This window comes from Leopardus geoffroyi, chromosome A2 (genome assembly GCF_018350155.1).
Source record: "Leopardus geoffroyi isolate Oge1 chromosome A2, O.geoffroyi_Oge1_pat1.0, whole genome shotgun sequence".
In the NCBI taxonomy this organism is placed as follows: Eukaryota; Metazoa; Chordata; class Mammalia; order Carnivora; family Felidae; genus Leopardus; species Leopardus geoffroyi.
In genome coordinates, this window is record NC_059331.1 from 75968034 (window position 1) to 75983898 (window position 15865).

General features: G+C 44.3%; 1 gene segment (V, D, J or C); it reads left to right on the top strand.

Moving 5' to 3' along the window:
• Positions 1–790: 790 nt before the first annotated feature.
• LOC123606265 overlaps positions 791–15865 on the top strand; it is an 81204-nt gene continuing 66129 nt past the window's right edge. The window contains 2 exon segments of the C gene segment in view: positions 791–1128; positions 1217–1534. Coding sequence covers positions 1086–1128; positions 1217–1534 — 361 coding nt within the window.

Here is a 15865-nt window from a genome sequence, read left to right on the forward strand (position 1 = left end):
CCATAAGTGAAAAGGAATTTTCTTTTCGGTTGGAAGTCAATGCTATCTTTATTTCTCACGCATTTCCGGTGCATTCCTCAGCTGACCCCTCACAAGGCCCCACCTTTCCCATTTTTGAAGATCTGACCCTGGGACTGCAGGACCTGGTCCCACCGCCTGGTCTACACTGCCCCTGGGTCGATGCAGGCTTCTTCCTTTGGATACACACACACACACACACACACACACACAGGTGTGCCCACACAAGCCCACATCCTTTTTTTTTTCAAAACTAATCCTATGCTATGAGAAAACATCTACTGCCCAGAAAACATCTACTGCCAATAGTCCAGTGTTGAGGTGAAACACCCGTCCCCAACATTTCCTGAGCCTTGTCTATGCACCTGGGACAGGCTACACGCTTTGCTCACATTTCCTGTTCACTCTGCCTGCAAACAAACAAGGTCCCTTTTGACAGATGAAGAACAGGAGGAGAAACAGCTCGCCCACGACTGCACAGCTATCATGTTATGTGAGGGCACTTAATCTCCTGATGCCACCTCTGGGGACAATGCTCCAGTGCCCACTTGGGAGCCCCATGCCTTTTAGGCGGGGATTGCTGCTCTGCTTGTCCCTGCCCCCCAGGGAGGCTGCACACCCATTGCTCTGTGAGTGCCAGGTGGCCATTTGAGGCTTGGGATTTGTCTCCAGCCAGACCCGGCTGTCATCCCACCTGATTCCTCTTAGGCATGCAGCTTCGAAAGAGACACTGAGCAGAAACAAATTAGTGCTGTGCTCCATAGTCCATGTCGAATCAAGGATTGCTATTATTAGTGGTGTTTTTATTGCACCAAAGCTCTTCTGTATTCTCAGCACCCTGACCGCTGGGGGTTCCTCTCCCCATTTTGTGGTCAGACCTGTCCCCGCCCTCTGGCTCCACCCTCCAGCCTCTCTCTCTCTCTCTCTCTCTGTCTCTCACCAGCAGGTGCCTCAGGGATGCAGAACTCAGACCCTAACCTGCCCTCTGCCACCCACCCAGTCTCCTTCCAGCAGGTGCAGCTGGGAGGTCACCCTGGGCTTCTCTCCACCAGCGGGGAAGCAGAACCATGCTGGGTCCCCTCGCCTTCCTGTGCGCCCTCCTGTTTCCCGGTAAGTCCTGACTCCCTCCCCGGTGCGGGTGCGTGGGGTGCCCTGAGGCTCTTATCCTTCCCTGTCTCACCGCTGTCCCCCCTCGCAGGTGGCGTGGCAGCGATCAGTGTGGAGCAGCCAGCCGTGGTGGTGGCACGTGCAGGCAGCTGGGCCACGCTGCCCTGCAAAGCCAGCACCTCGGTCAGCTACATCCACTGGTACCGCCACCAGGAGGGTACAGCCCCCAAGAGGATCCTCATGCTGGATATGTCCAGCTCATATGTGACCAGAGATGGTGTCTTGACAGCAGACAAGGTCCACGCCAAGAAAGGCAAGGATAGCACAAGCTCTGACCTGTTGCTGCTGAAGCTGGCGAAGAGCGATGAGGGCGTGTATTACTGTGCTGTTTGGGAATATCAGAGCACAGCCTTACAGGAAGCTCAGGTCCTTGAGCAAAAAGTCCCCAACTCCCAGGGTGCTCCAGTCCTGGACTTTCCATGGGTGCTGGGTCCCTGGGGTTTCCTGGGTCAACCGACAGTACCCTGGACACTGGAGGACACCCCCCTCCGTGGGTCCACTGCACATGACCCAGGAGGCTAAGGAGCCCCAGCTCACGGGCTGGTGCAGACCCAGGGGGCTGTCCCGTCTGGAGGCACTTTTCTAAAGATCGTCCAGGGTGGAGCTTCTGAAGCATCTGGAGCAGGATCTGAGCTGCTCAAGGCAGCAGCCACGAGCACCAGGCACCAGCCCCATGTGGCTACTGAGCACTTGAAGTGTAGCCACTGCACTAATCCATGCCGCCATGGGCTGCTTGTGTAGCATATTCTGGAGACTATAAAAGAAGATGAACTATATCCTTAAAAATTTCTATATTAACTGCAGACTGAAATACTATTTTGGATATCATTCACTAAATAAAATTTGTGCTAGAATTATTTCTTTAACTTTGTTACTTATTTATTTAACCTTGTTTTTAATGCAGCATTTAGGGAATTTTTAATTTGTGTCTCAAATTGTGTCTAACACTTACTTCTATTGAACAGAACTGTGCCTGACTGATGATTCAAGAATCTGACCATCTCCAATGAAGAATGTGGGAATAAAATATCGTGCAAATAATTTCAAGGCTGAGAGACTCTCTGGGGATTCCGCACAAAATGGGTGCAAACCGAGACCGGAAGGCAGCTCCTGACGCCGGTTTCTAGGTTGCCGCCCGCCCACCGCTGGTTCCTGTCAGAGAGAGAGAGACTTCTTGATCAGAAGCCCAGGAAACAGTGTGGCTGACTTCGCAGCACCCTCACCCATGCCTGGCGCTCACTCTCCTGCGGGGGAAATGATCCTCAGGGCAGGTGCATGCATCAGCCCTGGACGAGACCCCGGGCCCTCCGCCTTCCCCTTCTCCTTGAAAGTGACCCCATATGGGATTTGGGGACCAGCTTCCCTGGACCTCTGTTCTCTCCTCTGTAAAGTGAGGAGGTTTAACTGCTACAGTTGTGTGACTGATTTCTGTATTAAAGCAAAATTATACCAAAAATATATCACTATGTTCACTAACTTCTAATAAAGCTAGTCAACCTCTTGACCAAAAGAAAAAAAAAAAAAAAAAAGAAAAAAGAAAGAAGAGAAATTAAGGAAAAGAAAAGCTATTTACTGATTCTCCAGCCCCAAACAGAAAGGCCCTGCTGTGTGGGGGGAAGATAAAGCTCTCTGAGGAGGTCTAGCTGAATTAAATGCATTTTCAATTGAAAATTCCAACTTTATGGGGCGCCTGGGTGGCGCAGTCGGTTAAGCGTCCGACTTCAGCCAGGTCACGATCTCGCGGTCCGTGAGTTCGAGCCCCGCGTCAGGCTCTGGGCTGATGGCTCAGAGCCTGGAGCCTGTTTCCGATTCTGTGTCTCCCTCTCTCTCTGCCCCTCCCCCGTTCATGCTCTGTCTCTCTCTGTCCCAAAAATAAATAAACGTTGAAAAAAAAAATTTTTTAAATAATAAAAAAAATAAAAATAAAAAAAAAGAAAAGAAAATTCCAACTTTAGGGGCGCCTGGGTGGCGCAGTCGGTTAAGCGTCCGGCTTCAGCCAGGTCACGATCTCGCGGTCCGTGAGTTCGAGCCCCGCGTCAGGCTCTGGGCTGATGGCTCAGAGCCTGGAGCCTGTTTCTGATTCTGTGTCTCCCTCTCTCTCTGCCCCTCCCCCGTTCATGCTCTGTCTCTCTCTGTCCCAAAAATGAATAAACGTTGAAAAAAAAATTTTAATAAAAAAAAGAAAATTCCAACTTTATATGACATAATAGCATTGGCAAAAATGATTAATGAAAGGGAAGTCTAAATGATCGGAAGTAAATTGGTTTCTCAGATTTGCTAAATCTTCCTCCATCTTGATGAGCTTCTGTTTGTGTGGACGATTTATATTTAAGACATGCCTGCCTGTGAAGGAGCCCAAACAACATCTGGACCCTCTACTGAAGTCCCGGGTCAAGGTTAAGGCCTCCAGCAAGTGCAGGAAGTGTGTGAGGGGGGGAGGGTTTGAGGGGGCAGAAAGTCACCTTCCCTCCCTCTTGGGGGTGGTCCCCTCATGTGTCCTCCCCATTTCCTAATACAACCGAACCCTGTCATCTTGCTGCCCTTCTCAGTGCCTGACTCCGCAGAGGGGTGACTCTGAGATCTGATTATTATCGTTTAGTTAGAGGGAAGTGAGATAAATATGAAGACACTCTCATGAGAAGTGATCCCAAGTCCATGTCAATCTCAGTTTTCCACGTGGATCCATTGTGCTTTTGATGTACAGCCTGAGAAGACAGTGGCCTTGTACAGGGAAGAAACAGCCCCTATGGGGAGGAGGAAACAAGTCTATGTTTGGAGTCATTTCTTCCTCCTGCCCTTCTCCTTTTGGCTAAGGTGAACTTCACCCAGGACACTTTGACCACACATAGTAAAGGCCAACCAGCTCTGCCTTAAATAAAGATTATTCATTACAAGGTTGTTTCAAAGCTGATTCATGAAAACACTAAAAATATCTTATTGGAGTATATAGGACTGAGTATAGTAGGGCCTCTATCTCTGTTGAAGTGAGATTCATATTTTGAATATTACTGATGGGCTCACATTACCTCAAGGGTAAAGGACTTGGCATAGATGGCTGCTTGAAAAATCCTGATGATTTGGGCTCAACTCATTCGTTTCATTCCTGAGGTGGGTGAGACGCAATGCTTTTGAATAATAGAAGCAACATTATAATTTCAAATCAATGCTGAATAAAGTCCAAGAACACCTCAAAAATCACAATTTTCCTAGTTATAATATCCAATACCAACTGCTCACACCCACCAGTACTGTGGAAAAGTCATGTCTGTTACCTCAGAGTCATCTCCTAGAAATCACACTTCTAAAGATTTCTAGGCACACCTGGAAATCCATGTTGAGTGTGTTTTTCTGAGGGCTCTTTATGTTTCACCCCCCAGAATGGGTTCTGGGATGCAGCCTCGGAGAGAAGAAAGGGCACAACATTGGAAGGGTCACTTCTAAACACTGGGATCAGGATAGTTTTTACTACGTCACTTCTACCCTAATTAGTCTGTAGCAAACTTATATTGCTTTTGAATTTTATTTTAAGATGTATTTTTGAAAACAATTCACATGTTACTTAATATTAAAAATCTTGCATATTACTGAGCACGTAGACAGAACATGTGACATCTGATGGTGAAAGGCCTGAAATGGGCTGTGTCATGATCATTTTGTCCCCTCTTCTCAAACAACTTTTGCCTCTGTTACAAAACAAAATCTGATTTTCTCTTCGGATCCCCACTGACTCCATCGGCCTACTTAGAGACCAGGTCCGTTCTTGGAGAATCGGAGTAGGTACTTGGGCTGAGTGTGTCTTTTCCCCCGTGGAGGACAAACACCAAGTACTACACACAGTGGCACAAATACTCAGTCTTCTCATTAACGCTGTGCTGTAACTTCCTTGGCTTCCTTATGTCACTTTTGTCCAGACGCAGAGGCAGGAGTGAGATGGTCCCAGCAGAAGCACACACACTGTCGCACACAATCCTGGTTTCCTTCAGCAACATTCTTGGGCACTTTTATTGCCTGAAACACGATCTCCTAGCCTTCATGGAAGGTTGCTAGAAAATTGCCCTCGCGTGTTCTTCATCTGGAGACTGAGAAGAAGATAGACTTTCAAGTAGGACTCTGTGTGTCTCCACTTTGTGGGTACAGATTTCTCTCCCAGTAACAGGACAAGGGTGGATGTTGTGAGGCACAAAGCGTGGATTCTGTGAAACCTGTTTCCTCCCCAGGATCAACACGCCATGTTTCTCCCCCCCTGCTCTGTGCCCCAGTCCCCAGGGATTATGCTAATGGGCATCTTTGCTCTGATATGCATTGACTGTTGGTCAATGGAAGTTGAAGTTCAAAGAAGCATCACCATGTCCCCTGACAGAAGCATTTTTTTCTGGCATTAGATGGACGTCCAAGCCTTTGGATTCAGGGTCCTGGGAGAGAAGAAATAAATGCCTCCTGTGGGTTAATTGGTATAAAAGGGAATGGCCACTTCCACTCGCACCTGTGTTTTCCTGAGCATAACCCTCTGTCTCTGGTGTAGATGGCACTATGTGTTGGCCCCTGCGAGGAGGCAGACCCCCTTCAGGGAGGGATCCCTGAGCTCACTCGGCTCCCACCTCCCAGCCTCCTCCTGATGCTTCCACTGACTGCTTCCAAACAACAACCAGAGAATAAGGAAACCCACCCATGCGGTCCATGAGGGTCCACCTCTTAATGCCCAGGGCGAGGTAAAGAGAGGCGGACGGACAGTCCATCTGGACTGGAGCAAAAGAATGAAATCAAGCAGACAGATAAGTGGGTTATATTTGCCTCCAAGTAAATAACACAAGTTGGAGACTCAGGAGAGTTTAGTTCCTTTCATTTCACTTTCCACAAAACCACCAAGGTCCCATCTCTAACAGAACAGGATGTGCTTTTCCAGTTGAGAAACGTAGCAGAGAGGAGCATGTAGGTTATTTGTAATGCTGTCGTTCTTCAGTTAGATCAGGGATTCCAGGTATTTGTTGAGTTATGAAGTGAATCTTCATCAGCTAAGTCAAACCAAATTAATAACTTACAGAGATATCTGTGTAGATAAATGATTACAGTGCTTTTTGACACAATATTATGATGAATCCAAGTCTGTGTTCTTGACGTCCTTTAATAGAATAATCAATTGTACAGCAGTGAAACAATCTTATTAAAAGAGACCAGAGAATTGTCTTCCACCTTCACAATGTCAACTACAACCCAGCCTCTCACCTTTGTTATGATTGATCTATCTTTTCTGTCCTTCCTTACTTTACCTTCTTGCCACCTTTAAGTTGCCATTGACTCTTTCAATCACAAACTGATCATTCCTATGTATAGCAGTTCTGCTGCCTTTATTTTCTTTTAACTTCTAAATTGAAGTTACAGAGCGATTACCCAAACTCTGCAGTTATATTCTGAAAGTGGTAGAATTAGCGTTTGTAGCCCACGGGTCAACAGATTTCTTTGATTGCTTTTCATTGCTCGGCCAAGAAAAAGAATTAGGTTCTTTCTGAAAATTAATATATATAGCATAATTCTGATAAGATTTTAATAATAGGTACATTTTACTGAGAGCTCCTTATTTCCTCAGCACAGTATGAAGCATTTTATATGCTTCTTGTTATGTGATGCCTGGTTATCAGAGGAGAGAGGAAAGAGAGTCTGAGAGCTATCAAAGTACCCACACAGATGTCCCTAAACCTGCCCCAAGTGTCTGGGTTGACATAATTTCCTATTGACTTATAAATTGACTTTCCTATTGACAATAAATTCCTATTGACTTCCTGTTTGGAGACTGTGTATGTTGAAATGGTGCGATTATCTCAGAGAGAAGTAAGGTGCACAGAGATTTGCAGTAATTGTGAAAGTCTCCCTGCGAAGGTGCTCAATTCAGATCTCTTTGGCTCCACTGGCTGTCACATGTTGTGCTGGATGTGGTGTCTGTCCAGTAGCTCATGTGATTGTCACAAAAATCCTGCCATGACCCCTATTTCACAGGTGGAGGAATTGATGCTTGGAGAGAAATAGAAATATTTCCAAACAAATAGTCCAGGGTGTTTCACTGCACTGTTGGGCCACTTGGAATTTTCTGTGTGTTTGTTGACTCGAGAAGAATACACACTGGCATTTGTGAGCAAATACGGGCTGTTCCAGACCTGCCACCCAGCCCGGCAGAGCCTGGTTGGGACAGTATGTGGGTCACTCATGAAGCCATGCCTAAGGAGTCCCAATGGGCACGCCTCTGGAAGAATTCCTTTTCAGACAGTCTGTCCCGGAGCCCAGTCTGTGGGTGGGGCAGAAAAGGCTACAAAAAATCACTATCTTCTCTGTTTTGTGAACTTGCTTTAGCAGACAGTATCCTGGGTCAACTACATGGAGAACACTTAAAACTTCAGAGCCAGACTTACAAAAACAATCAAAATATGCTAGAAGATAATGTTTTGGGAATTTGTAGCTGGCCGTTTTCTTCTCAGACGTACATCGTGTCACCTGGAGCCCTTTCTCTGTTTAGGGAAAACAGTCAGAAATAGTTCCCCCAAAAGTGGCTGGTGTCTGGGCTCACAACAAGCTCATTTTGTCGAATTAATTGTGAGCTAGCGAGCTTGAAAGTCAGAATGAAATGAAAAAGAAAATGATTTGTTTTCTAAGTTTTCAAGTCTCTCATTTATAGAGTGGCAGGCAAGTCTGGCAAACTGTGAACACAGTTTCACTAGAGGTTCTAGATGCAGAAAAGTGGGGGTATGGAGTTGGCCAAGTTAGCATGCACGTCAGAGAAGAGCTAGCACTCGGGGCTGGGACATGATGTGAGGTGTTGGGGAGACAGTAAGAGAATGTATTTTCTGATTCCCTGTCTCTGAGGCTCTTATCCAAGAGAGGATAAAAACTTCCACAGAAACCCAAAGCACATGGAGGGAGAACTTGAGAACATCCGGCTGATGTCAAGCTTCTGGAACACAGCCCTCGAGGAACACGACCAACAGTGGACCAACATCGGCACAGACCAGCCCAAACCAGCCCTGACTGTCCCCACGGGCTGCACAGGTAGGAGACCCAGAGGCTTCTTAGTGTCTCTGAGGGGGTCAGGGTGCTGAGGGGACCACAGGAGGCAGCAGCCAGGCTTTGGATGAGAAGTGGCAGGTGGGAGCTTTGCATCCCAAGGCGTGCTGTGAGTTGGTAGGGGTGGGTTTGGGGCTGGTTACTGCACAGGACAATTCAGAGGGAGAGTCTGAATCCAGAGAGCGGGGCCAAGGGCTGGAAGAGGGCGGCAGGGAGACTGTGAGAACTAACGCTCCTCTCGGGTACAGTGATGGCATCCTGGGGTGAGCAGGAGGCAGGGAGACAGAAGGAAGAGGAAGGGGACAAAGGAGACAGAACTAGCCTGAAAGGGACTGTTTTTTGTTTTTGTTTTTTTTTTCAACGTTTATTTATTTTTGGGACAGAGAGAGACAAAGCATGAACGGGGGAGGGGCAGAGAGAGAGGGAGACACAGAATCGGAAACAGGCTCCAGGCTCTGAGCCATCAGCCCATAGCTGACGCGGGGCTCGAACTCACGGAGCGCGAGATCGTGACCTGGCTGAAGTCGGACACTTAACCGACTGCGCCACCCAGGCGCCCCTGAAAGGGACTGTTCTAAACCAGAGGAAACTATTTTTTTTTTTAATGTGTAGCCTTTATTTATTATTGAGAGACAGAGAGAGACAGAGCATAAGCATGGGAGGGGCAGAGAGAGGAGACAGAGAATCCAAAAGAGGCTCCAGGCTCTGAGATGTCAGCACAGAGCCCGATGCGGGGCTCGAACTCGCGGACTGTGAGATCATGACCTGAGCCGAAGTCGGATGCTTAACTAACTGAGCCACCCAGGCACCCCGAGGAAACTATCTTCAATTGGTAAGTTTAGTGCCTCTTCCAGCATCAGAAGGAGGAAGAGATGACACGTGTAAGTTCAGCAATGACATTGCTTCCGTCCCCTGCCACACACCAGAGATGTAGTCTGGGTTTGCTTTAACCACTGTGCCCTGCTCAGGGTGCCTGCGTGAGGGGGGGAGGGGGGCACCAATGGGGACCACAATCCATCCCATGCCCACCGCCCTCTATACCATGAGCAGGGCTGTGTCAGCCTGGGAAAAAGTGCCTTTTTCTAATTTTCTGCCTAGGTTGTGCCGTGTTTTAATTAGTAAAAAGGAGACTTCTGTGCTATGGGAGGCCCTGTTCAGGAAGTAGTAACTTCATAGAGTTGTGTAAACAAGGTACAAGGTTTTAAAAAAAAAACTGGGGCTCCTGGGTGGCTCAGTTGGTTAAGCATCTGACTTCAGTTCAGGTCATGATCTCATGGTTTGTGAGTTCGAGCCCCAGGTTAGGGTTTGTGCTGACAGCTCAGAGCCTGGAGGCTGCTTTGGATTCTGTCTCCCTCTCTCTCTGCCCCTCCTCTGCTCATGCTCTGTCTCTCAAAAATAAGCATAAAAATTTTTTTAATATAAATGATTTAAAAACAACCTTAATCCATGAAGCTTCCTGAGGGGGGGCGGGGGGAAAGACATACTAGTGTACAAAAAGAATTCTCAAAGAACCAGTGAAAATACTATTTGAATCTAGGAGCCAAGTATTACATTTCAGAACCTTGAGAGAAAAAAATAGTCATAGGAAAGGTAATAAAACAACCACAAAATCCTGCATTTGGGTAGACCCTGGGGACCCAGCTTTGGGGTGAGAGGAGGATGAGGTGAGCTGAAACATCTCCAGAACTGTCTTCTGTGAAGCAGAGATGCCAGCCCCCACCCCAGGGATGGAGTGAGGTTATGAGATTAGAAATCCAAATGCTTACCCTATGACCCAGCAATTGCACTACTAGGCATTTACCCAAGGGATACAGGTGTGATGTTTCGAAGGGGCACATGCACACCCATGTTTCTAGCAGCACTCTCAACAATAGCCAAAGTATGGAAAGAGCCCCAATGTCCACTGATGGATGAATGGATAAAGAAAATGTGGTATAGATATACAATGGAGTATTACTCGGCAATCAAAAAGAATGAAATCTTGCTGTTTGCAACTACGTGGATGGAACTGGAAGGTATTATGCTAAGTGAAATGAGTCAGTCAGAGAAAGACAAATATCATACGACTTCACTCATATGAGGACTTTAAGAGACAGAACAGATGAACATAAGGGAAGGAAAGCAAAAATAATATAAAAACAGGGAGGGGGGAAAAAAACAGAAGAGACTCTTAAAGGTGGAGAACAAACAGAGGGTTGCTGGAGGAGATGTGGGAGGGGGGATGGGCTAAATGGGTAAGAGGCACTAAGGAATCTACTCCTGAAATCATTGTGCACTATATGCCAACTAATTTGGATGTAAATTAAAAAAAATAAAACTAAAAAAAAAATTAAAAAAATAAAAAATAAAAATAAATAAATAAAAAAGACAAACCTCCCAGAACAGAATATTGTTATCCCACGACAGGAATTGGTCAAGATGGAAGGGTCAGAAGTGGAGTCATTACTTTCACACTGCAGCAGCCAATGTTTTATTGGTTTTGCATTTAATAATGAGATGGCTTTGATAACAATTTAAAACATTACGCTGCATATGACACTTAAAATGGTTTTATATTTATATTTTCTTATCTGATACTATTACTACTCTGTGACTCCCTGAAAAAAAAAAAAAACACCACTAAAAAGCTACTATTGACCATAATGACGATAGTAGTCACCATGGAACAGGGATTCTACAGACCAGGCTGAGACAGGGAAATTCCCAGTTCTGTAAGGAAAGTTGTATTGAGACACAACCTTGACCCTATGCTTACAAATTGTCTGTAGCTGCTTTTACACCACAGTGGCAGAGCTGAGTCCTTGCAACAGAGAACCGCAAAACCTAAAATGTTTACCATTTGGTCCTCTACAGAACCCATTTTTCAGCCACTGCCCTAGAATAAGATACTGTGGAGTGACATTTATTTTTATTTTGTGTTTCTCTATTCCCAATGTTTCTTCAATGACCCTTTGTTACATTTCCACTTTCCCCATATTAACTGTCTTATTCTAGATAAATTCCTTAACATATCTTTGATTCATTTTCCTCCTTTGAAAGTGGAAAATATAACTATATTTACCCGAAGGAACTGTTGAGAGTGACTTAAATAATACATATAATCTTCTCACAAGTGATTGGAGCATGCCTCATGCTCAGTATAGGGAGGCATTATATTGCTTATATAGGTTATTTTGGAATAATATAAAACAAAAACCATAACCTGCTCTCTTCTTTTTTTTTAATTTTAAATAATAGAAATTCATGAAAATAAAAAACTGTCCCTTTCAGACATTTCTAATACAGCACCTGCCACTGACATTCCTGGAATACAACCGTACCTATTCATTTCCTGTCTATGACTGCTTTGAACTACAATGGCAGATGTGATGAGTCACAACAAAGACGTTAGGGCCAAAACCCTAAATGAAATATTGTTATCTGACCCTTTACAGAAAACATTTGGCAGCCCTTCCAGTGCAAGAAAGAATAAGAGAATGAATTTGCAAATATAACTAAAATTCAAGATGTAAAAACAGAAAATATTGATAAATTTCACTACATGAAAATGAGATAAAGTTGTATGGCAAAAAGCAGGACAAGCTGAATCAAAGGACAAATGACAGACTATGAGAGATACTTGTAACCCGTAGAGCACATACTGACCAACTCTCCCCAGAATAAAAATACATTTAAAAATGGAGCTAAAATTGGGGCGCCTGGGTGGCTCAGTTGGTTAACCTTCTGACTTCAGCTCAGGTCATGATCTCACAGTCCATGGGTTCGAGCCCCACATCGGGCTCTGTGCTGACAGCTCAGAGCCTGGAGCCTGCTTTGGATTCTGTGTCTCCCTCTCTCTCTCTGCCCCTCCCCTGAACACACTCTATCTCTCTCCATCTCTGAAAAATGAATAACGTTAAATAAAAAAAAAATATTTTTAAATGGGGCTAAAACATTTAAAATATCCTGCAGGAAAATGGCAAAGGACATGGAAAGACAATTCAAAAAATGAAATATACAAATAGCTCTTAAACTTCTACAAAGTTACTCAACCTCACTTACAGTAAGATAAAGATGGGTTAAAGTCACATTGAGATACCATTTCTCACTGGTGAGACTGGTGAGACTGGCAAGAATAAAAGTTTGATGATGCTGTCTGTTGGTGAAGCTGTGGGAGATAACAGGCACTCATACGTTTCTGTAAGGATGCAAAATACAGCCATTTCATGGGGGAATTTGGGAATACCTAACAAAAGTTCACATGCATTTACCTTTCAGCCTAGCAAAACACTTTTAGAAATTTACTCTGAAGCACAACTTCAACACTACGAAAATATACACGCACAAAGGTATTCATTGGGTAACGGCCAAATGTTGGAAATTATATAACTATCCAGACTCAGGAGGTTAGTTGAATAAATGATGGCAAATGCACACAATGAAGGACGTTACAGTTGTAAAATAGATGTCAGATGCAAGGTCAATTGTAATTTATGCCAGTAGCAATTCACAGTTGGAAATTTTAAAATAGTACCATTTACAATAGCGACAACAACAGTATCAACAAACGTATATAATCCATACAGAAAAAAAATTATCCCAAAATATGAAAGATTAGTACGCTGAAAACTATAAAAGTTTAATGAGAGAAGTTGAAGGGCTAAATAAATGAAGAGATATACCATGTTCATAGATTTGAAGACTGACTATATTTAAGATGTCAAACGTTCCCCAGAGAAGTAGAGTCACTGTAATTCCAATGAAAATCCTAGGAGGACTTTTCATGTAGATCACTCAACTGGTTGCAAAATAAATATGGGAGGGGAAATGACACACCTTTGCCAAACCAGTTTTAAAAAGAGATCTAACACTTACTATTAAGACTCAATGATCAAGACAGTGGGGTTTGGGTAAAAGTATAAATGGATAGATAAGAGGAACAGAATCCAGAAATAGGACAACACATAAATGGCTACCTAATTTCCAACAGGGTGCCAAGGAAATCCAATGGACAAAGAATACACTTTTCAACAGATGGTATTGGTACAATTGTTTATCTGTTTAAAGACAAAAACAAAACAAACTCAATCAATACAAAACACCACATACACAAACTAATTAAAAACTTATTGTAGGCATAAAGGTACAACCTGAAAAATAAAGCTTCTTGATGGAAATACAGGAGAAAATCTTTGTGATCTTGGATTAGGCAAAGATTTTTCGTATAGGACACCAAAAGCAAGATCATAAAGAAACATTGGATAAATTGTACTTCCTCAAAATCAGTATTTCTGCTCTTTGCAATAGTAAAAAAGAGACGAAAAATGGAAAATTTCAGGGAAATGGAAAGGAAAGCCACAGGTTAGAAGAAAATATTTCCAGGTGGCTTAGTTGGTTAAGCGTCCGACTTCAGCTCAGGTCACAATCTCGCGGTCCATGAGTTCGAGCCCCGCGTCAAGCTCTGGGCTGATGGTTCAGAGCCTGGAGCCTGCTTCCGATTCTGTGTCTCCCTCTCTCTCTGCCCCTCCCCCGTTCATGCTCTGTCTCTCTCTGTCTCAAAAATAAATAAACGTTTAAAAAAAAAAAGAAAATATTTCCAAAAGACACATCAGAGAAAAAGACTGGTGTTCAGAATAAAGAAAGAAATATTACCACTCAATAATAAGAAAGGACACCCAATTAAAAAATGGGAAAGAGAAATAGTGGGAATTTGGGCAGAAGTCATCTGAAATTTACTTCTCCTGTTTTTGATCGAATTTTAATGTAAAGAACATACCAAAAAAATGGGAGAGAGGGCCCGCATGTTCTCAGAGACGTAGAGGCTGGAAATGGCACAGCTCCCATTTTATAAGAACATCCAAAAACGAAGGACCAACTGAAATTCAATTACTTTGAACTCACTGGAGAACTGAGGTGGCAGGGTGAGTGACTTACTCAAACACTGGCGACAGACAGGCACTTGCAGGGAGAAACAGGATGTGAGCATTTGCTCATCTTGGACTGACGTTGTCAAGCGGTGGGTCGCAAGATTCAAGTGGAATTTGTTAATAAAATAATAAGAGCTGAGTATAGACTAGTGGGAGAGTGTGAACCATTGGGAGCATATGTAGGGCATTTTCCAGCACTTAAAGTTTCTCCTCCTCCAGGAAGCCCAGAAAACTCTTTCAGGGAAGATCAGTGACAATCCAGAGAAAGCCTCCCCCTTCGGTGCTAATCCATAAGAAACATTTTCCATGTACCCACTTAAAATTGAGACTCCGTAGCAGTATCAGGGAATGTGTCCTTTCCTGACCTTTCAGCCCCGTGCTAGCAAACCTTGAGGAAAAGTAACTGCGGAATAGAGCTGAGAGAGCTTGGAGAGACAGACCTTCTCTGGGGAGCAGAATAAAGACAAGACTCAATGACAAGTGAAGAGAGAAATACAAAACACACTAGAGAATTGTAAGTGTCTGAACTCTGACAACAAAGAATTTCAACATCAAATGCAGTCTCACTCCTGACGAGTTAACACAAACCCCTACACTAAAGGCCAAGCAGCACAAGCAGCAAAGTTGTGCTCGTTTTCAAACACAGTATATATTTACCTCACTATCTACTGTACCACGCAACACGGCCAGCCTCAACCAAACATTCGGAGGTGTACAACAAGTCAAGAAGAAACAGTCTGAGGACACAAAGACGTCACCAGAACTACACTGAAGCATAACACAGATATTGGAAGCCTCAGGAATTTAAAACAACTATGATTAGGGCGCCTGGGTGGCTCAGGCCGATTTCGGCTCAGGTCATGATCTCGCAGTCTATGAGTTCAAGCCCCGCATCGGGCTCTGTGGCCACAGCTCAGAGCCCGGAGCCTGTTTCGGATTCTGTGTCTCTCTCTCTCTCTCTGCCCCTCCCCCGCTCATGCTCTATCTCTCTCTCTGTCAAAAATAATAAACATTAAAAAAAATTAAAACAACTATGATTAATATGATAAAGCCTCTAGTCTAGTGGAAAAATTGGACAACATGCAAAATCAGACAGGAAAATTCAGCACAAATTATGGAAAGCCCAAAAGCAAATTATGGGAAAGAACCAAAGGAAATGCAAAACTAAAAAACACAGTAAGAGAAATGAAGAATGCCCTAAAAGGCTCAGCAGTGCCTTTAAGAAATATAAGGAAAGAGGGGCGCCTGGGTGGCGCAGTCGGTTAAGCGTCCGACTTCAGCCAGGTCACGATCTCGCGGTCTGTGAGTTCGAGCCCTGCGTCAGGCTCTGGGCTGATGGCTCAGAGCCTGGAGCCTGTTTCGGATTCTGTGTCTCCCTCTCTCTCTGACCCTCCCCTGTTCATGCTCTGTCTCTCTCTGTCCCCAAAATAAATAAACGTTGAAAAAAAATTAAAAAAAAAAAAAAGAAATATAAGGAAAGAATTAGTTAACATAAAGCTAGGACACTAGAAATACCCAACCTCAATGGGAGGAGAGAGAGAGAGAGAGAGAGAGAGAGAGAGAGAGAGAAGCTATTGTGCCTGCTGGATTTTGCTATTTGTTGTTGCTCAAATGAGAAAGGAGTGGAAGGTTGGTAATAGAGAAGGTTTTCTTACAGATCCTTCTGAGTCTGTGTGACATTGTGAGATCCCAACAGGCAAATAGCAGGTGCCTTCATCAGACTG